At 43.1% G+C, this 24494-nt stretch overlaps 1 protein-coding gene across 14 annotated transcripts in view; it reads right to left on the reverse strand.

Moving 5' to 3' along the window:
- Window positions 1–24494, reverse strand: part of LOC110521465 (guanine nucleotide-binding protein subunit alpha-11) — a 70365-nt gene that overhangs the window by 5300 nt on the left and 40571 nt on the right. For 12 of the 14 annotated variants that reach the window (XM_036969512.1, XM_036969505.1, XM_036969502.1 and 9 more), the window contains 6 exons: window positions 9170–9354; window positions 7867–8021; window positions 5450–5578; window positions 4826–4954; window positions 2251–2380; window positions 195–348 (listed from right to left, as the gene is read on the reverse strand). In XM_036969512.1, coding sequence (XP_036825407.1) covers window positions 195–348; window positions 2251–2380; window positions 4826–4954; window positions 5450–5578; window positions 7867–8021; window positions 9170–9354 — 882 coding nt within the window. The remainder of the gene's footprint in view (window positions 1–194; window positions 349–2250; window positions 2381–4825; window positions 4955–5449; window positions 5579–7866; window positions 8022–9169; window positions 9355–24494) is intronic. The other 2 variants (XM_036969508.1, XM_021599032.2) reach the window with 1 other exon arrangement.

The raw sequence follows: 24494 nt of genomic DNA on the forward strand, positions 1-24494 counted from the left end.
CTAAATACTAACAAAAATACATTCAGGTCTGTTCATGCCACCTGTAGAGTTTGAAATGAATAATGTTCCGATAATAAATAAATAAATCATATGCATTATATTTGATCATTTGCCTCAGTAGCTGCCATGGTACTGGACATGGCCACATTAGCCAGTGCAGAGAGGTTCTAGGATAAAGGTAAAGAGTTGTTTACCATCAAACTCTGGGAAGTAGTCGACCAGGTGGGAGTAAGTGATCTTCTCCTCCAAGAGGTCCTTCTTGTTGAGGAACAGGATGACGGAGGAGTTCTGGAACCAGGGATATGTGATGATGGTCCGGAACAGAGCCTTGCTCTCCTCCATCCGATTCTGACAGAGAAAGAGGGAGGTAGAGCGATAGGGACAGAAAGGAGAAAGGAAAGGATGGTCAGAACTCGCTTGGTTCCTTTATTTGATCTATATAGGCTATGCACAAAGTAGTCTATTTTGCATAGATAACTAAATATAATCACAGCAACTGTTCAAACAATAAACCGAAGAACTTTGAGGCCACCCAAAAGGTATTTTGTTTAGAAGTAATATCTACGTGATTCCAGGCTATTTTGAAACGGTAAAAACAGCTGCTAGCAATGTGCTTTTTCTCCGTGAGCAAACATGATAAATGTTCTATTTTTGCTGATATGGGAGCGAATATATTCAACAGTATATCAAAACTGGAAACATGTTGTAGGTTGCACTGGCAAGTATAAGAATATTTGACAGGGTATATTATTTAATTATAAATCTGATTATTTCACATGGGGGAGATGTGAGAAGCAGTTTTTAGCTAGCAGAGTAGCCTACAGCCAAATGGCAGGCACAAAATAAGGTAATGTAAAACAAACCTAAACTTTTATTACATGTAGCTATTATTCAAATATGCAATTGTTTTTTTTGCTTTGAAATGAGCCAACAGTGGTGATGTTTTTAACATGATTATTAGGTTAATGAAAAACAAACAGGTTTTCATTATTCTATATCATGCAAAAACATTTCAACATATGCTAATTAGTGTTAACATTTTGTTCTGTTCAATAATCTAAAAATCAACCAATTTATTGCTTTCATTTCATCTATTGGGCCAAAAAACTTGACAGTAAATGTTACTTATCCTATGAAGAAACAACCCCTTCTCTACTAGAGCAAACCCATATATTTGGTGGCAGGCAGCCCAGTGGTTAGAGCGTTGAGCCAGTAACCGAAAGGTTGCTAGATTGAATCCCCGAGAAAAATCTGTTCCCCGGTAGGCCGTCATTGTAAATAAGAATTTGTTCTTAACTGACTTGCCTAGTTAAATAATAAAAACTTTGGTCATTCATGAGCTCATATTAATCCAAGATACTGCTTGATTTAATAACAGTTCTAACAAAATAGTGAATCTAGCCTAACAAAAAAAACAAGAATAATCTGGTTAGAAAACACATGGCCAATTGCCACTGCATACAACTCAATTCAGTGTCATTTTAAATTCCTGACTGCACTTGATAAAAACAATGAAATTGTCTAGTGAAACAATCATACGGCTTTCAAAATATCATTGTACCCTAGAGACCAATTTACAAAGACTCCCATGGCATTTATAGGAAATAAAGGTGGGGTAATGATGAGATGTATTACTCCCATCCTCCAAATAAGTTCACCAAATTTTGGGGGGAGGAATCAATAAATATGTAGTTCAAAAATATAATGGGTGGAGTAATGCGCATGTTAGGATTAACTTTGCTCTTGTGAGCTTGCTGTGGTCTGCGTTAAGTCTATGTGAGAGCAGATCTTTGGCATTATATAATCCCATTATCCATGCAGAGGCACCCATCCTGTCTGTGTGTAAGGAGGGCCTGCTCTGCTGCTCCTGTGACATGATGTTTACTGTCAGATCAGTAGATCCAGTAGCGAGAGCAGTGCAGGAGGATGTGGATGTCTCTACCCTCCAAAATACTCCGCTCTGCTCCGCCTGGCAACGTGGTGCAGTGCTGTATGAAACACTCTCTGTCATATGACCCATCAGACAGTTTGTTGTTCTAAACCAGCTCTCTCCGATGACTAAACAGCCTGATCATATTATCCTCATTTCATCTGGAGCTGCAGTCAAAGGGACACCAGCAAAATGGAAAACAAAACAAAATACAGACTCATACACAAACAAGCAGGATATAAGAAGCTACTATCTACCGTATGACTGTAAATAAGAGACTAATGACAGTGTGCCTGGTGTGTGTGTGTGTTCAATCTCACCTCGTTATCAGACTCCACCAGAACCTGGTCGTACTCGCTGAGGGCAACCAGGAACATGATAGACGTGACGTTCTCAAAGCAGTGGATCCACTTCCTCCTCTCTGACCTCTGACCCCCTACATCCACCATCCTGATTGGACAGGACCCAGATGGAGAGATGAATATAGGAGAGAAGTTTTCAAAATTAGGCTAAATTCAGACATTGATGGCAAGTTAAGTTTTTTTTTATTGTGGTAACAAGGGTATCCAACTAAATCATTTGGTGAAACTTAAACATTTGAGGCTAGTCCCATTATCACCTTTTAGGATTCATAATGCCCAAAATCTAGCAATGAATACGGTTAACTGTCAAACAAAGCAAAAATAAAATGGATATCAAGGAATTAAAATGATTGTTACATTGGGAACAGCACTTATAATGCAATAAGATGTATACCGTTTTGATCTGCTTTTAAAATACATCAGTGCAAAGAAGCACTCAAACCCACTTGATTGTGTTTACCATCATATACAACTACTTGGAAAACATGATTATGTGGACATTATGTTCCTTTATGGTCAGGATTGTCAGTTAGGCAGTTATATGTTAACATATGAGAATTAAACAAATTAAACGCATGTGCAGTCAACATACTGTACATGCGACATGCATTATGCTATCAATAACTTAAATTGATAACAATTAAGTTGGATAACTTATTATGCACTAATGCAACATACAGTACAGTAAATCAAAGAAAGTGCAAGGACAGGTTAAACGACCCAAGTTGAACCAAAAAGAAAAGAGAAAAGGTGTGTGCACTGTGCAGAGCCACATCCCAGCCCATTCCCAGCTAAGTGGATGCAGGTGTGCCAGAGAGGTCAGATCGGGACGGCATTATCCCGCTTGGAAGCAGCATCTAAGTCAGCCAGTGACTTCAGATTCAGAGCACAAGCCCAGCAGCAGTGTGGGGAGGTAGGCCAGTGCAAAAAGGAGAGAGGAAAGGGAGGTTAGAGGGGAGAAGGGGAGGATACAGAGGGGGAAAGAAAGAATACAGGGAGAGGGGAAGAATGGGAGAGCAGAGGGCACCTCCATCACAGATCAAGCAGGGGTACCGAGTGGAGGCAAGGATTTGGGAATACCGCTACAGTTGTTTTCCAAACATAATTTTCATGGATTTCATAGAATTTTGCATTTATAGATGGATCAGATTAGCCATCATGCAACTCAGAAATCCTCCTATTTTCCAACAGTGGTTTAGTTGATGGGAGATATCTTATCAAAGGAGGATCAGGGTTTCTTTCGTAGCCTAGTGAGCAGCAGCTACCGCTGTCCGTCCCTGGCTGGCTCGTCCGCAAAGTGAGAAGGGGTTGATAAATGGGGTCCTCTAGGACTCCTGCCTAAAATAAAAGCTCCTTCGCGTCAGCCGGCCTCCTTTCCTGTAGCAGTGATGGGTGACCTACTTAGAAGGATAGGCTCTCCTATGGAGGATGAGCCCAGAGAAATCATGACATTCTCAACCACTTCAAAAAGGCAATTAAGAGAGGGAAGCACCACGGCCGAACGCAGCAGACATACATGTTTACTTTGTCCTCATGAAAGCCTGCCTTGTGCAGCTGCTGTGAGTACAACCCAGGCTGGGCTGCACCAGACCCCATCACTCTAACACACATTGGGTTGGGGTGAAGAGGGGGGCTCCTTGCATCACAAGTCTCTCCCCATCTGACTAGCCAAATATTCAGATTGAGATTTAAATGCGGATCGTCTGGAAATCCTGAGGAATATCTCTAATATATTATTATATAGGCTACATGTCCTTAAACACTGCTGTAGTGATTCACAGCCTATCCATCCAGTAGCAGTAGAGTGAAGCGATGGAGGGATCCTCGAGTCCAACCTCATTGTGATCCTGGGAGTTATTTCTAGCGCTGCTGCGCGTAGGAGGGGCTGACATGCTGGCTTCCTATCGATTTGCACTCTTTTGTAATCGCTCTTGTTCGCTGGTTTCATCTCCTCATGATTATCCTCTTGGAGGGGGGGGGGGGGGGGGCTGTTCTACACCTTGGTGCCCAGTGATCAGTCTCTTCCGCCTGGCCACTTCCAGGAGGCCTCCCCCTCCCTCAGCTCAACTGGCTTGGCCCAGACGACACTAACAGGCAGCATGCCTGGTTACATCATAATGACACCAGACTGGTTACAGTCCTGGAGTACACGGCTTCTCAACATCCCTGTTATGATGACTAAATCTTCAGATGACTAACTGATATTTAGCTCATCATTCTACTCCATCCAGTATTGTACCATGCAAAGCAAGGGGCTGAAGTGTTGTTCAGTGTTCATCTCGAGGATTAAATAGTGACAATTAAGACTTGATGGGCCTGAGACAATTACGATGGGCGGGTAAAAACTGGAGATCAAACAACAATGAGGAATACAATTAAGCAGCAGGTGAATCAGTGTTCATGTGAGGGAGAAAATGATCAATGTTCTCTGATATCACACAACGCACAGTCAACATGAATATTGAAACAATGATGTATTTCAGAGGAAATACAAAACACAAGGAAGGGAGTAAAAGTGTGAATGTCTTTCTACCTGAAAATGATGCTTTGCAAGTCGAAAGGGTATTCAATGATCCCTGTGGTGGGGATGCGAACCCTAAGCACATCTTGTTGGGTTGGTAGAAAGTTGGGTTCAGCAATACGATCCAAATCGCTTAGATAGCTAGAGACCGGGAGAAAGAGAGACAGGAACGACAAAGAGAGAGAGAGAGTGAAGCATGACAGCAGATAACCCCCCTCCAAAGCAAGTGGACCAGTCAGTCCCAAACAGGAGAACCCATTCCTGAGAGCTCTGGGGGGTGACCCTTCACCTGCCACCTCTACCACCTACTAAACCCCCCAATCATCTCCCAGAAAGTGAGTACAGTACCTGATAGCAGCTCTCAGAGACTGTGTTAAACCTTGCATTATATTGAGTTCAAATTGAGGCAGTCCGCAAGTTCAATAAGATCTGGACTAAATACCCTTTTTACTTTTTTGGTTATAGTTAGGAGAAGTGATTTGGCCTCAGACAAACTCAGAGCTGCTGATAGGAAGGAGTCTCAGAGAGCACGCTACCAGGACCCAGGGCTGTGCGGCCAGCAGCAGTGGGGGGGGGGGGGGGGGGGGGGGGGGGCAGAATAGTGGCGGAGGTATAGGCAGCACTTCACACCAGTACCTGAAGATTACATTCTCCAGGTCAAAGGGGTACTCAATGATGCCAGTAGTGGGCACTCGAACCCGCAGCACATCCTGCTGAGTGGGCACGTACCCCTTGGTCGCTATTCGCTCTAAATCTCTAAGGTAACTGTGGAATGAAGGGGGACACATGACAAGTGTGCCTGATGCTGCACAATCACCTGCACACAGACAAAAACCAGGTACACACACACCCTCTCTCTCATGGAAACAGAAATACATACAGATAATCACATACATTGCACCCCTTGACGTTTTCCACATTTTGTTGTGTTACAGCCTGAATTTGGAAATTGATTTAATTAAGATGTGTAGTCACTGGCCTACACACACACACACACAACCCCATAATGTCAAAGTGGAATTATGTTGTTCAATTTTTACAAATGAATTAAAAATGAAAAGTCTTCAGTCCCTTATGGTAAGCCTAAATAAGTTCAGCAGTAGAAAGTTGCTTAACAAGTAAAATAATAAGTTGCAGCAACTCACTCTGTGTGCAATAATAGCGTTTAACATTATTTTTTTAATGACTACCGCATCTCTGTACCCCACACATACAGATAATTGTAAGGTCCCTCAGTTGAGCAGTAACTTCAAACACAGATTCAACCACAAAGACCAGGGAGGTTTTCGAATGCCTCACAAAGGGCACCTATTGGTAAAAAAAAAAAAAACTAAACAGACATTGAATATCGCTTTGAGCATGGTGAAGTTTTTAATTACACTTTGGATGGTGTATCAATAGACCCCGTCACTACAAGGATACAGACGTCCTTCCTAACTCAGTTGCCGGGAGAGTTGTTCAGAGATCAGTTGTTCAGAGATTTCAGCACGAGGCCAATAGTGACTTTCAAACAGACGGAGTTTAATGGCTGTGATAGGAGAAAACTGAGGATTGATCAACATTGTGGTTACTCTACAATACTGACCTAATTGACAGAGTGAAAAGAAGGAAGCCTGTACAGAATACAAATATTCCAAAATATGCATCCTGTCTGCAACAAGGCACTAAAGTAATATTGCAAAAAATGTGGCAAAGATATAAACTTTTTGTCCTGAATACAAAGTGTTATGTTTGGGGAAAATCCAATACAACAGATTACTGAGTACCACTCTTCATATTTTCAAGCATAGTGGTGGCTGCATCATGTTATGGGTATGCTTGTAATTTGGGAGGTACAGGATAAAACAAACTGAATGGAGCTAAACACAGGCAAAATCACATACAAGAAAACCTGGTTCAGTCTGCTTTCAGTCTGCTTTCCACCAGACACTGGAAGATGAATTTACATTTCAGCAGGACAAAAACCTAAAACATAAGGCCAAATCTACACTGGAGTTGCTTACCAAGAAGACATTGCATGTTCTTGAGTGGCCTAGTTACAGTTCTGACTTAAAATAGGCATGAACATCTGTGGCAAGACTTGAAAATGGCTGTCTAGCCATGATCAACAACCAACTTGACAGAAGAATTACAAAAATGATGTGCAAATATTGTACAATCCAGGAGTTCTTAAGAGGCTTACCCAGAAAGACTCATTGCTGTCATCGCCGCCAAAGGTGATTCTCAGGGGTGTGAATACTTATGTAAATTAGATATTTCCATACTTAAATGTTCAATACATTTACTAACATTTCTAAAAGCATGTTTTCACTTTGTCATCATGGGGTATTGTGTGGTGAAAAAAAATGTTTGAATCCATTTGGAATTCAGACTGATAAAATGTGGAATAAGTCAAGGGGTATGAATACTTTCTGAAGGCACTGTACATTAATATATTACAGCTGTATCCTGTTACTACTCACAAACTAACGGTAGGCAGTATCCGTTTGTAACAATTATCACTAACCCTGTTAGGGGGGCTGAATCACAATAGCTCAAGTCTTTAGGGCCAAGTAACTTAACATCCTAAAATGGTCCATGTGGACATTTGGGTTCATTTTTACAGTCCTGATAACCTTATCAGTCATAAAAACAGAGTAGCCTAATCACTACATTGATTCTGAGTCATATTACAACAAAGTGTTTTGTCCCTGGAAAGCTATAAGCATTAGCCATGGTGACAAAGTGCTTACTCTGCATTTTAGGGTTGAACAAATTCAGACCTATAATTCTACATAACAAACATGAAATTCAGGTCTCGTTAGGTTAGTTCAAATAGAACTAAGGTGGAGCAGGATGAGAAACGTTGCCGTCTGTTCTTCCTCTTTCCATCTCTGTTTTTTTCCTCTTTCTTTTGGTCTCCTTAAATCTCTCACTTTCTCATACAAAACACTATTTAATAGAGTCAGGGAGAGATGATATTCACTATTACGCTAACTCATTCTCTTCAATTTAAAAATCTCAAATCTCTAACCACTGTAGCTATTGTGTGTGTATCCCAGAAATAGACTTACTATTTGGTTGAATCCGAGAGTTGATATTCGCGTCTGCGGTCGTAGGCCTCCTGGATGCCAGGGTCAGTCCAAAGCATCTTTATTGCACTGATGTAGGGCTGTTCGAAGGAACACACCTTCTCCACATCCACTTCTCGCACGAGCAGCGCATTGGACTGGGGGGAGGAAAAGGACACCAGATAGGGGAAACAGTTGGAAAAGAGTAAAAGATTGGACAGTGTCACTCACATTCACTGTAACAGTGCTCCAGGATTATTTACACATTTCTGCATTCTGATCAGTTAAATCAGAACATGCTAGGTCATTTGTACAGATTATTATCGATCAATTTAGGCCTAAAGACAGACTACCGTCTTGCCATTGATACATTCAGGCCTCTCCTCGGCAGTGTCTTAGTGTCTCTACCTGGACAGAGCAGATTGGAGTAGCTGTAGCAGTCCATTACGTTTTATGGCATGGTTTACAGCCACTTTTATGGTCTATTTGAATACGGTTTGCATTTGATGATGAGGACATATAAAGCTGTGGCTGGACAATTCGATGCGGAGATTGCCAGCCAACAGTTGCCAGTGAGTGGTCCTATGAGTGGATGAGAATTCAGACAATGCCAGAAGGGAATTAGTCCGTAGCGGATTTTGTAGTAGTATTCCCCACCTAGGCTATACTATGACTAGGCTATAGAAGTCCTGATGGGTGCACCTCTGGTTCACCAGTCCTGGATATCTGCATGCAATGCCAAGTTACATGCATACAGTTGAAGTTGGAAGTTTACATACACTTAGGTTGGAGTCATTAAAACTTGTTTTTCAACCACTCCACAAGTTTCTTGTTAACAAACTATAGTTTTGGCAAGTCGGTTAGGACGTCTACTTTATGTATGACACAAGTAATATTCCCAACAATTGTTTACAGACAGATTATTTCCCTTATAAAATCACTGTATCACAATTCCAGTGGGTCAGAAGTTTACATACACACTAAGTTGACTGTGCCTTTAAACAGCTTGGGAAATTCCAGAAAATGATGTTATGGCTTTAGAAGCTTCTGATAGGCTAATTGACATAATTTGAGTCAATTGGAGGTGTACCTGTGGATGTATTTCAAGGCCTACCTTCAAACTCAGTGCCTCTTTGCTTGACATCATGGGAAAATCAAAAGAAATCAGCCAAGACTGGCCGCTAACCATTTGCTGCTCCCATTAGTTATCCCTAGTGTAGCCTCTAGATATATAATGAAATACATTGACCAATATGGTCATTGTCCAATGAGTGGACCCCAATCCCTATCCCCAAGTCAGACTCACCTTGTTCTGTTCATACTTGTACTGGATCTTGAGGGTCTCGGAGGCCCGGATCATGGACTGCATGGAGGTGAAGATGTTCTGGTACACCAGCTTGGTGAAGCCTCTTTTGTCCTCGTCAGTGTAGCCCGTCCCATGGATGATGCGCATCTGTTTGATGAATGTGCTCTTGCCACTTTCGCCAGTGCCTGAGTAGACAGAGAGGACAATGAACAGATTAGACCAGGGGCTCCCAAATAGATTCAGTTTGAGAGTGCAGTCCACTATCCAAGACACTGCGGTACTCTTTTATCCACAGAGAAAAATATGTTGTATCCCTCACAGCGCAGATACAGTCGCCCTATGTTTAAGGTCGAATCCATAGCCGTGAAACTGCCATGTCCATTTGCAAAATTACAACGAGGAAGTCACTTGAAATAACACTATCTTTTCCCCCTCAGACAGCATTGCACATGCAGTTGAACAACAGGGTATGTACGATTATTATTATTTTTTACCATGAATGATGGATGCTGGATGATGGATGCAGTGTTTCCTACTTACAAAGCATGTAGAGGTCTGTAATTTGTATCATAGGTACACTTCAACTGTGAGAGACGGAATCTAAAACAAAAATCCTGAATATCACATTGTATGATTAAGTAATTCATTTGCATTTTATTGCATGACATAAGTATTTGATACATCAGAAAAGCAGAACTTAATATTTGGTACAGAAACCTTTGTTTGCAATTACAGAGATCCTACGTTTCCTGTAGTTCTTGACCAGGTTTACACACACTGCAGCAGGGATTTTGGCCCACTCCTCCATACAGACCTTCTCCAGATCCTTTAGGTTTCGGGGCTGTCGCTGGGCAATACGGACTTTCAGCTCCCTCCAAAGATTTTCTATTGGGTTCAGGTCTGGAGACTGGCTAGGCCACTCCAGGACCTTGAGATGCTTCTTATGGAGCCACTCCTTAGTTGCCCTGGCTGTGTGTTTCGGGTCGTTGTCATGCTGGAAGACCCAGCCATGACCCATCTTCAATGCTCTTACTGAGGAAAGGAGGTTGTTGGCCAAGATCTCACGATACATGGCCCCATCTATCCTCCCCTCAATACGGTACAGTCGTCCTGTCCCCTTTGCAGAAAAGCATCCCCAAAGAATGATGTTTCCACCTCCATGCTTCACGGTTGGGATGGTGTTCTTGGGGTTGTACTCATCCTTCTTCTTTCTCCAAACACGGCGAGTGGAGTTTAGACCAAAAAGCTCTATTTTTGTCTCTTCAGACCAGACTCATCAGACTTCTCCCATTCCTCCTCTGGATCATCCAGAGGGTCATTGGCAAACTTCAGACGGGCCTGGACATGCGCTGGCTTGAGCAGTGCGCTGGACCTTGCGTGCGCTGCAGGATTTTGACGGCGTGGTGTGTTACTAATGGTTTTCTTTGAGACTGTGGTCCCAGCTCTCTTCAGGTCATTGACCAGGTCCTCCTGTGTAGTTCTGGGCTGATCCCTCACTTTCCTCATGATCATTGATGTTCCATGAGGTGAGATCTTGCATGGAGCCCCAGACCGAGGATGATTGACCGTCATCTTGAACTTCTTCCATTTTCTAATAATTGCGCCAACAGTTGTTGCCTTCTCACCAAGCTGCTTGCCTATTGTCCTGTAGCCCATCCCAGCCTTGTGCAGGTCTACAATTGTATCCCTGATGTCCTTACACAGCTCTCTGGTCTTGGCCGTCTGTTTTTTTATTTTTTTTATTTTTTGTATTATTATTATTTTTACATTTTACCCCCTTTTCTCCCCAATTTCGTAGTATCCAATTGTTGTAGTAGCTACTATCTTGTCTCATCGCTACAACTCCCGTACGGGCTCGGGAGAGACGAAGGTTGAAAGTCATGCGTCCTCCGATACACAACCAACCAAGCCTTCTTTAACACAGCGCACATCCAACCCGGAAGCCAGCCGCACCAATGCACCGGAGGAAACACCGTGCACCTGGCCACCTTGGTTAGCGTACACTGCGCCCAGCCCGCCACAGGAGTCGCTGGTGCGCGATGAGACAAGGACACCCCTACCGACCAAGCCCTCCCTAACCCGGGCGACGCTAGGCCAATTGTGCGTCGCCCCACGGACCTCCCGGTCGCGGCCGGTTACGACAGAGCCTGGGCGCGAACCCAGGGACTCTGCAGTACAGCGCCCTTAACCACTGCGCCACCCGGGAGGCCTGGAGTCTGTTTGATTGTGTGTGGGCAGGTGTCTTTTATACAGGTAACGAGTTCAAACAGGTGCAGTTAATACAGGTAATGAGTGAGAACAGGAGGCCTTCTTAAAGAAAAACTAACAGGTCTGTGAGAGCTGGAATTCTTACTGGTTGGTAGGTGATCAAAAACTTTTGTCATGCAATAAAATGCAAATTCATTACTTAAAAAATCATACAATGTGATTTTCTGGATTTTTGTTTTAGATTCCGTCTCTCACAGTTGAAGTGTACCTATGATAAAAATGACAGACCTCCACATGCTTTGTAAGTAGGACAACCTGCAAAATCGGCAGTGTATCAAATACTTGTTCTCCCCACTGTACGTGTTGAGTTTATTGTTTCAAACAATACAGTAGGTCCTAAAATGAACTAAAGAAAAAGGGTACATTTGAGATATTTAATGTTTAGTACATTTATTTGATATATTTTCTTTATCTAGACATATTCCATATGTAAACATTATAAGAGTATTAGGACACCAATATATTTTCTGTGTCATGTACAGTTCACTGATCATAGGGTCTTTCAAGAGGCATTTATAGGTCTAAAAAGTGGGCACTTTAAAAATGGCCACTTTCATCAAGATTTTCCCAAAAATGGTTTGTGATGCAAATGTAAAAAGCATGTCATATAAGCTTCATCCCTATTCTGACGTTTGTGTGAGAATTGCCAAAACAATGACACAAAAAATATTTTCTAGCTATCCTGTCTACATATTGCTGGACATATTGTATTTTAGTATATTTATTGTAATTTGTACATTGTTTTTACTATGTGCTGCAAAATTAATGGCCCCCTGGGGAAAATTAAGACTTTACAAAGACGATTAGTGGGCACACTAACACAGACACACATTCACAGGTGAAACTTCTGCCCTGGCAACCCAGTTTCCTTTCTACCAAGAGACCTAAAGCTTAGCACATAATGCTACAAGTGTAAATCGCTACAGGTGCATAATGCTACAATTGCATGGGGTGGTTGAAGAGATGTGCGGAGAAAGAGCCTCAGGTGGCCTATATTGTGTGCAGACATTCCCGATGCCCACACATATTGCGACTACAGACCTGAGACTAAATGAATCAGGCACCATAGAAGAGCAGAGCTCATCGTGGAGAGTGAAGGAAGTTGTGAAAGGTCCCAAACCAGTGCAGGTCCAAAACCTTTTGCATCTTTATATAGACATTCCTAACGGTTGTGTCAAACAATGGGAAATTTAAGAATGTTGAGTCTACACATAAAATAGCAAGTGTAAAGAACATTTAAGTATTAACCTCTTGAAGCTAGGGGGCACAATTTTTATGTTTGGAAAAATAACGTTCCCAAAGTAAACGGCCTATTTCTCAGGACCAGATGCTAGAATATGCATATAATTGACAGATTAGGATAGAAAACACTCAACTTTCCAAAACTGTCAAAATATTGTCTGAGTATAACAGAACTGATATTGCAGGCAAAACCCTGAAAAAAATCAAACCAGGAAGTGGCTTCTATTTTGAAAACTCCATGTTCCATAGCCTCCCATTGCTCCATTTAAAGGGATATCAACCAGATTCCTTTTCCTATCGCTTCCTCAAGGTGTCAACAGTCTTCAGACATAGTTTCAGGCTTTTATTTTGAAGAATGAGCGTGAACGACCACATTGCGTAAGTGGATAGGTGGGGGCTCAGAGTGAATTGTGCGCAAAAGAGAAAGGCAGCCATTGTTACTCCCGGTCCTAGTGAAAAGCCAACTGTCCCGGTTGATATATTATCGAATAGATATTTGAAAAACACCCTGAGGATTGATTATAAAAAACGTCTGACATGTTTCTGTGGACATTATGGATATAATTTGGAATTTTTGTCTGCGTTGTCGTGACCGCTCTTACCGGTGGATTCCTGGGCATAACGCACCAAACTAACGGAGGTATTTGGATTAAAAAAATATCTTTATGGAACAAAAGGAACATTTGTTGTCTAACTGGGAGTCTCGTGAGTGAAAACATCAGAAGATCAAAGGTAAACGATGAATTTGATTGCTTTTCTGATCTTCGTGACCAAGTTACCTGATGCTAAGTGTACTTATTGTTTGGTCGAGCGATCGATAAACTTACAAACGCTTGTATTGCTTTCACTGTAAAGCATAATTTCAAAGTCTGAGACGACAGGTGGATTAACAAAAGGCTAAACTGTGTTTTGCAATATTGCACTTATAAATATTGCATATTTCAAGAATATGAATATTTTCTAGTAATATTATTTGACTGTGGCGCTATGCTATTCAGCGTTGCTGATGACAATTATCCCGGATCCGGTATGGGTGGTTCAGAGAGGTTAAAGCACTACCCCGCCCGCTGTCTTACCAAGATAATTAGTAAAAATCCAAATAACTTCACAGATCTTCATCGTAAAGGGTTTAAACACTGTTTCCCATGCTTGTTCAATGAACCATAAACAATTAAATGAACATGCACCTAAGGAATGGCCGTTAAGACACTAACAGCTTACAGACGGTAGGCAATTAAGGTCACAGTTATGAAAACGTAGGACACTAAAGAGGCCTTTCTACTGACTGAAAAACACCAAAAGAAAGATGCCCAGTCTCCCTGCTCATCTGTGTGAACGTGCCTTAGGCATGCTTCAAGGAGGCATGAGGACTGCAGATGTGGCCAGGGCAATAAATTGCAATGTCCGTACCGTGAGAAGCCTAAGACAGCGCTACAGGGAGACAGGTCGGACAGCTGATCGTCCTCGCAGTGGCAGAACACGTGTAACAACACCTACACAGGATTGGTACATCACACCTGCGGAACAGGTACAGGAGGGCAACAACTGCCCGAGATACACCAGGAACGCACAATCCCTCCATCAGTGCTCAGACTGTCCGCAGTAGGCTGAGAGAGGCTGGACTGAGGGCTTGTAGGCCTGTTGTAAGGCAGGTCCTCACCAGACATTACCAGCAACAACGTCGCCTATGGGCACAAACCCACCGTCGCTGGACCAGACAGGACTGTCAAAAAAATGCTCTTCACTAACGAGTCGCAGTTTTGTCTCACCAGGGGTGATGGTTAGATTCGCGTTTATAGTCGAAGGAATGAGCATTACACCGAGGCCTGTACTCTGGAGCGGGATTGATTTGGAGGTGGCGGGTCCGTCATGGTCTGGGGCGGTGCATCACAGCATCATCGGACTGAGCTTGTTGTCATTGCAGGCAATCTCAACACTGTGCGTTACAGGGAAGACATCCTCCTCCCTCATGTGGTACCCTTCCTGCAGGCTCCACCTGACATGACCATCTGGCATGACTGATCGTCAGCCATACTGCTCGTTCTGTGCGTGATTTCCTGCAAGACAGGAATGTCAGTGTTCTGCCATGGCCAACGAAGAGCCCGGATTTCAATCCCATTGAGTACGTCTGGGACCTGTTGGATTGGAGGGTGAGGGCTAGGGCCATTCCCCCCAGAAATGTCCGGGAACTTGCAGGCGCCTTGGTGGGAGAGTGGGGTAACATCTCACAGTAAGAACTGGCGAATCTGGTGCAGTCCATGAGGATGAGATGCACTGCAGTACTTAATGCAACACAGACTTTTGAGCCCCCCTTTGTTCAGGGACACATTACTCCATTTCTGTTAATCACATGTCTATGGAACTTGTTCAGTTTATGTCTCAGTTGTTTAATCTTATGTTCATACAAATATTTACACATGTAAAGTTTTCTGAAATTAAATGCAGTTGAGTTTATATGCACTGTATAGCCTTAGGCTTGTGCATTGATGAAACTGGGTATCAGCCTACTCATTGACACCCACAGAAAACAATTCTCAAAAGTTTACACAAATATTAACATTAGCCCTTATTGAAGGACTGACGACTGTGGAAAATAACCTTCCCAGTCAGTCTATTGTCCATATTGGATATTAATATTGCACTCTTACCTATGAAATGGGGTATCAGCCTACTCAGTGCCACCCACAAAACACAACTATATAGAGTTTAAGCAAATATTACACTGAACAAAAATAAACACAACACACAATCATTTCAAATTTTACTGAGTAACAGTTCATAAAAGGAAATCAGTCAATTGAAATAAATGCATCAGTTTTCACGACTGGCAATACTGATCTGCTTCTGTTGGTAACGTTTAAAAAAAGTAGGGAATGTGAATCAGAAAATCAGTTGGCATCTACCTTTGCATTGACTTGATCAGGCTGTTGATTGTGGCCTGTGGAATGTTGTCCCACTCCTCTTCAATGGCTGTGCGAAGTTGCTATATATTGGCGGGAACTGGAACGCGTCGATCCAGAGCATCTCAAACATGCTCAATGGGTGACATGTCTGAGTATGCAGAACTGGAAAATTTTTCAGCTTCCAGGAATTGTGTACATATCCTTACGACATGTGGCCATGCATTTTCATGCTAAAACATGAGGTGATGGCGGTTGAAGAATTGCACGACAATGGGTCCCAGGATCTCGCCACGATATCTCTGAATTCAAATTTCCATCAATAAAATACAATTGTGTTCCTTGTCCGTAGCTTATGCATACCCATACCATTGCCCCATGGTGGCGGTGGGGTTCTCTGTTCACAACGTTGACATCACCAAACCACTCATCCACATGACACCATACTGCCATCTGCCCCGAAGAGTTAAAACCCAGATTAATCTGTGAAGAGCACACTTCTCCAGCGTGCCAGTGGACATCGAATGTGAGCATTTGCCCACCGAAGTTGGTTACGACGCCAAACTGCAGTCAGGTCAAAACCCTGGTGAGGATGACAACCATGCAGATGAGCTTCCTTGAGACGGTTTCTGACAGTTTGTGCAGGAATTCTTTGGTTGTGCATACTCCGTTTCATCAGCTGTCCAGGTTGCTGGTCTCAGATGATCCCACAGGTAAAGAAGCCAGATATTGGAGGTCCTAGGCTGGCGTATCAGTCTTACACATGGTTTGCTGTTGAGGCCGGTAGGCTTACTGCCAAATTCTCTAAAACGACTTTGGAGGTGGTTTATGGTACAGAAATTAACATTCACTTTTCTGGCAACAGCTCTGTGGAACATTACTGCAGTCAGCATGCCAATTGCATGCTCCCTCAACTTGAGGCATCTGTGGCATTGTACTGTGTGCACATTTTAGAGTGAACTTTTATTGTACCCAGCAGAAGGTCATCAGATCCTCACAGTTCTACAGCTGAACCATTGACAGCATCACCGCTTAGTAAGGCAACTGCAAGGCACTTGACCGCAAGGTGCTACAGACGTTGGTGAGTATCAGCTATCCCAGATGACAGTGTGATTATGCTCTCCTTGGTTGATGTGATTAAGACGTTTAAAGAGCTTAACATTCACAAGGACAGATGGATTACCAGGAAACATACTCGGCACATGCGCATGTCTTCACAGACATTTTCAACCTGTCCCTGACCCAGTCTGTAATACCTTCATGTTTAAAGCAGAGAACCATATTTCCTGTGCCCAAGAACACTAAGGTAACCTGTCTAAATGACTATCGCCCCGTAGCACTCACATCTCTAACCATGAAATCCTCTGAAAGGCTGGTCATGACTCACATCAACACCATCATCCCAGAAACCCTGGACCCACTCGAATTTGCATACCACCCAAACAGATCCACAGGTGACGCAATCTCTATTGCACTCCACACTGCCCTTTTCCAGTTGGACAAAAGGAACACCTACGTGAGAATGCTGTTCATTGACTACAGATCTGCATTCAGAGTACCCTCAAAGCTCATCACTAAGATATGGACTCTGGGACTAAACACCTCCCTCTGCAACTGGATCCTGGATTTCCTGACGGGACGCAGGTGAGGGCAGCAACAACACAGGGTAGGCAACAACACATTCCGCACGCCCACCCTCAACAAGGGTGCCCTTAAGCAGTGTGCTTAGTCCACTCCTGTACTGTTCACCTACGACTGCGTGGCTGCGAACGACTCCAACACCATGATTACATTTGCTGAAAAATTTGGCATGGGCTCTCAGATCCTCAAAAAGTTATACAGTTGCACCATTGAGAGCATCTTGACTGGCTCCATCCCTGCTTGGCACGACCTAAAGGCGCTACAGAGGGTAGTGCAGACAGTCCAGTACATCACTCAGACTTCAGCCACCCAAGTCATAGACTGTTCTCTCTGCTACCGCCACGGCAAGCAGTACCGCTGCACCTAGTCATGAACCAAAAGGACCCTGAACGGTTTCTACCCCCAAGCTATAAGACTGCTAAATCGTTAATTAAATAGTTAACCAAATTGCTAACCGGACTACCTGCAGTGATTTTTTTTTTGTAACATATGTTGCTGCTACTGTTTACTAATCAGCCATGTGCTGCCAACCTGCCAACCTGTTAGAAGGTAACAGATTATTTTATTTCAGTGGTTAACTTTTTATGGCTGGGGGGGCAGTATTGAGTAGCTTGGATGAATAAGGTTCCCAATGTAAACGGCCTACTCCTCAGTCTCAGTTGCTAATATATGTATATTATTATTAGTGTTGGATAGAAAACTTTAAAGTTTCTAAAACTGTTTGAATGATGTCTGAGTATAACAGAACTCATATGACAAGCAAAAACCTGAGGAGAAATCAAAACACGAAGTGCTTTGTATGTATCTGGGCTTTGTATGTATTCACCAGAGTCCCCAATGAAATCCCCTTGAGATATGAATGATGTTGCACTGCCTATGGGTTCCACTAGATGTCAACCATCAATAGAAATTATAATGAGGCTTCTATGTTGTTGTGGGAGTGAATGAGAGCAGAACATATCAGCTGTCCATCAAGCAGCCATTTTGTGATTGCACTTTTTCCTCATGGTACCCACTTGCGTTCCATGGCTCACGAAGACTAGAAGGAATACTCCGGTAGGAACTTTTTTGAAGCTATATGTTAAACATCCTAATGTTTGATTCTGTACTTAGTTTGAAATGTTTCTTCGACCGGTAATATCACTTTTTGAAGTTGACCAGAATTAGCGTTTGGAAATGTATACCAAACGCTCTAACAATAGAAGGTATTTGGACATAAATAACAGACATTTATTGTAGACCTGGGATTCCTGGAGTGTTTTCTGATGTAGATCATCAAAGGTAAGTGAATATTTATCATGTAATTTCTTCTTTCTGTTGACGCCATCTTTGCGGAATTACCATCTTCAGAGAATGTTTTTACAATTTATCTGCAGATAATTGATGTCTCGAGTAAAAAAAGCTATATTAAAAGTATGCAAATCAGGGAGCCAAATGAACAGCTCTTTCACATATGCTATTCGGTTCCCGACATTCCCCAAAAATAAACTTAAAAAGCATAAACTTAACAACTTAACTTAACAAGCCTACTAGGTAAACTATTTTACTATGCGGTTGTCCGATTTTGTTTTATACAACATTACATGGCAAAAACAGTATCACTGAAAAGTTGCATCCTGTAGTGATAATTTAGAAGTTTTTAATTACTTTGCCAGCAGCTACAGTATTCTTCACGCCCCTGTTTGAGTTGAGGGCCACTGGGTATTAAAGAATTCCCTTCATCTGAACATCAGTGTCAGTAACTATCATGCATGTCAGTTCAGTGGACACAGCTTTAATGAAAATATATTCCCAAATATTTTCTTTTAACAGACATGCTTCAAACCAGACACCCCCATTCCACCAGAGATTTAGAATCCATATGATGGAAACCGTCGCACCTCTGTCAGGAAAGCCTCCTCAAATGAAAACGTGTAGTGGGCAGAGTCAGCCCTTCACCCACTCCAACAAGCCATCCTCTCCACTCCCAGTACCCAGGCTCTCTCCTCGCTCTCTGTTCTCCTCCTTTCTCCCTCTACGTAGTCTCCTCTTCAATACACATCCTTTCCTCCACTCACTCTCTCCCACTGCCTCTTCAGTTGAGTGCTACCCGCTCACCCTGTTTGTTCTTGCGTTAAGATTTCCCTTCACCTCCCGGGTGGCGCAGTGGTTAAGGGCGCTGTACTGCAGCGCCAGCTGTGCCACCAGAGACTCTGGGTTCGCGCCCAGGCTCTGTCGTAACCGGCCGGTCCGTGGAAAGGTGGCATCCTATGACGGTGCCACATTGAAAGTCTACTGGTAATGTTCGTTTATGGAGATTGCATGGCCGTGTGCGTGATTTTATACACCTGTCAGCAACAGGTGTGGCTGAAATAGCCGAATGCACTCATTTGAAGGGGTGTCCACATATACTTTTGTGTGTGCGTGCGTGCGTTGTAGTGCTGTATGCTTTACTCTCCTCTCTGTGATAAAGCTGCATTGATGTGTCAAAACTGGAGTTTGTCTTCCTCAGAGAGGAGCTCTGCTGGTCAGTTAACTTGTTTTCAGACAGTGTTTCCTACAGACGGTCTGACTTCAATGAGGGCCACAATTAGTCTCACATGCGCACTGTCCTTGAAACCGCTCTCTCTTACTGAATCCTACTGAATGAAGAAGAACCTCAGATACTCAATGAAACCCTGGAGGGAGCCCAGGGAGACAGGGAGGGAAGTGAAGGGACCTAGTAAAAATGTCCAGATGTCATACCAGGTACTGTGTGGGAGTCAGCGATTAGAAGAACTGGACAAGGCATGAGCAATCAAACGAATCAGGAGGAAGGATTATTGTGTGTTGGTAGAGACTGTTGCCGGTTCTCTCAATTTCTAACCCTTATGAGCACAGAAGTTAATCACGCAGCTGACCAAATTACGCAAGATTTTACTTTGGGGTTAACAGAGATTAGTGAAGCAGAGACGCATCATGCCTAACCACAGAACCGGGCTTCAACCTCTGATAACCATGAGCTCGGAGTGATAAAAAAAAATCAGTCAAAACAGATCCATTTCATTTTGTGGTGGTAGCCGAAGGCAAAGGGATGCTTTTCTGCTCCAAACTAACGGAGGGCAATAACTTGAGGCTGCGGTTGGCTTCCTCACTGAGGAGAAAAAAACGGCAGTAAATTTGACAGAGTAGGGGAGTAAGGCCCCCTTTTGTAAATTATTCCCGTAATGTTCCCCTGCGAAGCGATGAGGCAGCCAGTTCAACAGAATGTCATCAGGACACTGGCTGGATACGAGGTCCTAGGCTGTGTTCACAGGGAGGCTTCAATGGGTTTGGCGGTTAGCAGGCCAGGTTTTAAAGGAACTCAAAACCCTAACACTTGGGGACCCACCCAGCAGGGAGATTTGCATTTAAGATTACCGTCTTAATGTTGGACAGCTGCTCCAAACAAGTTTTGCAGTACTGATATATACAATTCTTACTTATTAATTTCCCGTGACCCTGTCACAAGATGATCCCTCCCTCCCCCAGTCCCTCCTCCCCCTCTGTCTGTGCTAGTGTATCAGCAGCAGCTTGGTCAAGGCTGCATCCTGGAGCAGACTTGTAGGCACTAGGTAGCCTACAACTCAAAAGTCTTCCGTTGTGTCCTCTTCTTGTCTCCTTTCCTTCATATGCACTAAGGTCAAAGACAGACAGGCTAAACCAAATTGGTAGACATCCTCCATATTCACCAAGCCTCTGTTTAAGACTTAAGATGCAGCTTCGGCCTCACCACCCGCTGCCAAGGCACTTCCTCCGGCCCTGGACATGGATCCTACAGGCTGCAGCCTTACCACAAGACCAAATGACAGTCATTTCTCCCGTGCCTCTCACACAATGATAAGCATCAGGAGGGTAGGAGGGAGGGAGTGGGTCGGAGAGGAGAAATCGCCATCCGGGTGGATTCGTCTGTCTTCAGCAGATTCTGTTTGTTCCGCTGACTGATCAGAGGAGTAATCTGAGTATCCACTGAGTGGGCAGAACGAGACAGAGAGGGAGAGCATCTCTCTCTGTGGAGAGCAGCTCTATTCCAGTTTGGAGAGCGTTCCCAACAATCTTTTCCTTCTAAAGGACTTAGATGTCTATCTAATATTTTGCCTATTTTGGTACCCATCTAATCAGAACTAGCAGTACTGGAATAGACATATTTCCCACTGGGTAAAGGACTAGTGGGCTTTGCAATCTCTCCTTGGGTTAATCTAAATGCGCTCCGATCGTCTAACTTCTCTTTCTGGAACTTAGAGAAAGCAACACAGGGACTGAGCAAGAGAAGCCCACGCTGGTGACACCTGACAACGCAGACAGACACACATCAGACACGGTCTTAAAGGTTTAGGCCTTTCTTTCCCATATCTTACATGTCGTGTAATAGTGTTTTGGTATCATAGCATCATCATCATAACGTCCTCATAATCCTAATGAATTTAACATTTGGATAGACTCACTCACCTTAGATCCAATAGGGAGGATCAGAACAGGACACACAAGTGTGCAGCAATGCCATGTCTGGGAGTAACATAGGAGGGGGTTATCTGGTTAAGGCTTTCACAAGCTGCCACAGAACTGACGAAACTCGGGTGTGTCAATATCACTGTTTGCTCAACCAACAGAGCAGTCAAACACAGGTTAGAACTATACTGAACTAAAATATTAACAACATATAAAGGGTTAGTCCCATGTTTCATGAGCTGAAATAAAAGAACCCAGAAATGTTCCTGTCGCAAAAAAATCATATTTTTTTCAGTTTGTGTACACATTTGTTTACATCACTGTTAGTGAGCTTTTCTCCTTTGCCAAGATAATCTATCCATCCGACAGGTGTGGCATATCAAGAAGCAGATTAACCTGGTGTTAGGGGGCAGTATTTTAATTTTTGGGAAAAAAACGTTCCCGTTTAAAATGGGATATTTTGTCAGGGAAAGATGCTAGAATATGCATATAATTGACAGCTTTGGATAGAAAACACAGTTTCCAAAACTGTAAAGATATTGTCTGTGAGTATAACAGAACTGATATTGCAGGCGAAAGCCTGAGACAAATACAATCCGGAAGTGCCCCAGGTTTTGAAAGCGCTGCGTTCCAATGACTCCCTATTCAGCTGTGAATGTCCCATCAACGAGCTTACGCTTTCTACTTATTCCCCAAGGTGTCTACAGCATTGTGACGTAGTTTTACGCATTTCTGTTGAAGAATATCCGTAGGCAGCCACATTGAGTAAGTGGTCACATGGTGGCTCCGAGAGAGATTCTCGCATAAAATACAGAGGTAGCCATTACTCCAATCGGTCCTAGTGAAAAACTAATTGTCCCGACGGATATATTATCGAATAGATATTAGAAAAACACCTTGAGGATGGATTCTAAACAACGTATGCCATTTTTCTGTTGATATTATGGAGCTAATTTGGAACATTTTTCGGAGTTGTGGTGACCGCAATTTCCGGGCAATTTCTCAGCCAAACGTGAAGAACAAACGGAGCTATTTCGCCTACAAAAATACTCTTTTGGGAAAAAATGAACTTTGGCTGTCTACCTGGGAGTCTCGTGAGTGAAACATCCAAAGTTCATCAAAGGTAAACGATTTAATTTGATTGCTTTTCTGATTTCCGTGACAAGGTTGCCTGCTGCTAGCAAGACATAATGCTATGCTAGGCTATGATAAACTTACACAAATGCTTGTCTAGCATTGGCTGTAAAGCATATTTTGAAAATCTGAGATGACAGGGGGATTAACAAAAGGCTAAACTGTGTTCCAATATATTTCACTTGTGATTTTCATGTTTAGGAATATTTTCTAGGAAGATTTATGTCCGTTGCGTTATGCTTTTTTTTTCCTTACCTGACCAATGTATGCATCGAATGCACGTGACCAAAGACTTATTCGCACGGGACTAGTATTACTAGAGAACGTTGGTTGTAATCTGTAAGTCTTCACAAGGTTCACACACTGTTGCTGGTATTTTGGCCCATTCCTCCATGCAGATCTCCTTTCAACTCCCTCCAAAGATTTTCTATGGGGTTAAGATCTGGAGACTGGCTAGGCCACTCCAGGACCTTGAAATGCTTCTTACGAAGCCACTCCTTCGTTGCCCGGGCGGTGTGTTTGGGATCATTGTCATGCTGAAAGACGTTTCATCTTCAATGCCCTTGCTGATGGAAGGAGGTTTTCACTCAAAATCTCACGATACATGGCCCCATTCATTCTTTCCTTTACACGGATTAGTCGTCCTGGTCCCTTTGCAAAAAAAACTGCCCCAAAGCATGATGTTTCCACCCCCATGCTTCACAGTAGGTATGGTGTTCTTTGGATGCAACTCAGCATTCTTTGTCCTCCAAACACAGCGAGTTGAGTTTTTACCAAAAAGTTATATTTTGGTTTCATCTGACCATATGACATTCTCCCAATCTTCTTCTGGATCATCCAAATGCTCTCTAGCAAACTTCAGACGGGCCTGGACATGTACTGGCTTAAGCAGGGGGACACGTCAGGCACTGCAGGATTAGAGTCCCTGGATGCGTAGTGTGTTACTGATGGTAGGCTTTGTTACTTTGGTCCCAGCTCTCTGCAGGTCATTCACTAGGTCCCCCCGTGTGGTTCTGGGATTTTTGCTCACCGTTCTTGTGATCATTTTGACCCCACGGGGTGAGATCTTGCGTGGAGCCCCAGATCGAGGGAGATTATCAGTGGTCTTGTATGTCTTCCATTTCCTAATAATTGCTCCCACAGTTGATTTCTTCAAACCAAGCTGCTTACCTATTGCAGATTCAGTCTTCCCAGCCTGGTGCAGGTCTACAATTTTGTTTCTGGTGTCCTTTGACAGCTCTTTGGTCTTGGCCATAGTGGAGTTTGGAGTGTGACTGTTTGAGGTTGTGGACAGGTGTCTTTTATACTGATAAGTTCAAACAGGTGCCATTAATACAGGTAACGAGTGGAAGACAGAGGAGCCTCTTAAAGAAGAAGTTACAGGTCTGTGAGGGCCAGAAATCTTGCTTGTTTGTAGGTGACCAAATACTTATTTTGCAAATAAATTCATTAAAAATCCTACAATGTGATTTTCTGGATTTTTTTTCTCATTTTGTTTGTCATATTTGAAGTGTACCTATGATGAAAATTACAGGCCTCTCATCTTTTTAAGTGGGAGAACTTGCACAATTGGTGGCTGACTAAATACTTTTTTGCCCCACTGTATGCACTTCTGTGCTGTTCAGGATGGCCTAGGTGCTCAGTGTTAGTGTGTAAATCACAGCCATGTCTAATGTGACACTTCTAGATTGCTG

This window comes from Oncorhynchus mykiss, chromosome 30 (genome assembly GCF_013265735.2).
Source record: "Oncorhynchus mykiss isolate Arlee chromosome 30, USDA_OmykA_1.1, whole genome shotgun sequence".
NCBI lineage: Eukaryota > Metazoa > Chordata > Actinopteri > Salmoniformes > Salmonidae > Oncorhynchus > Oncorhynchus mykiss.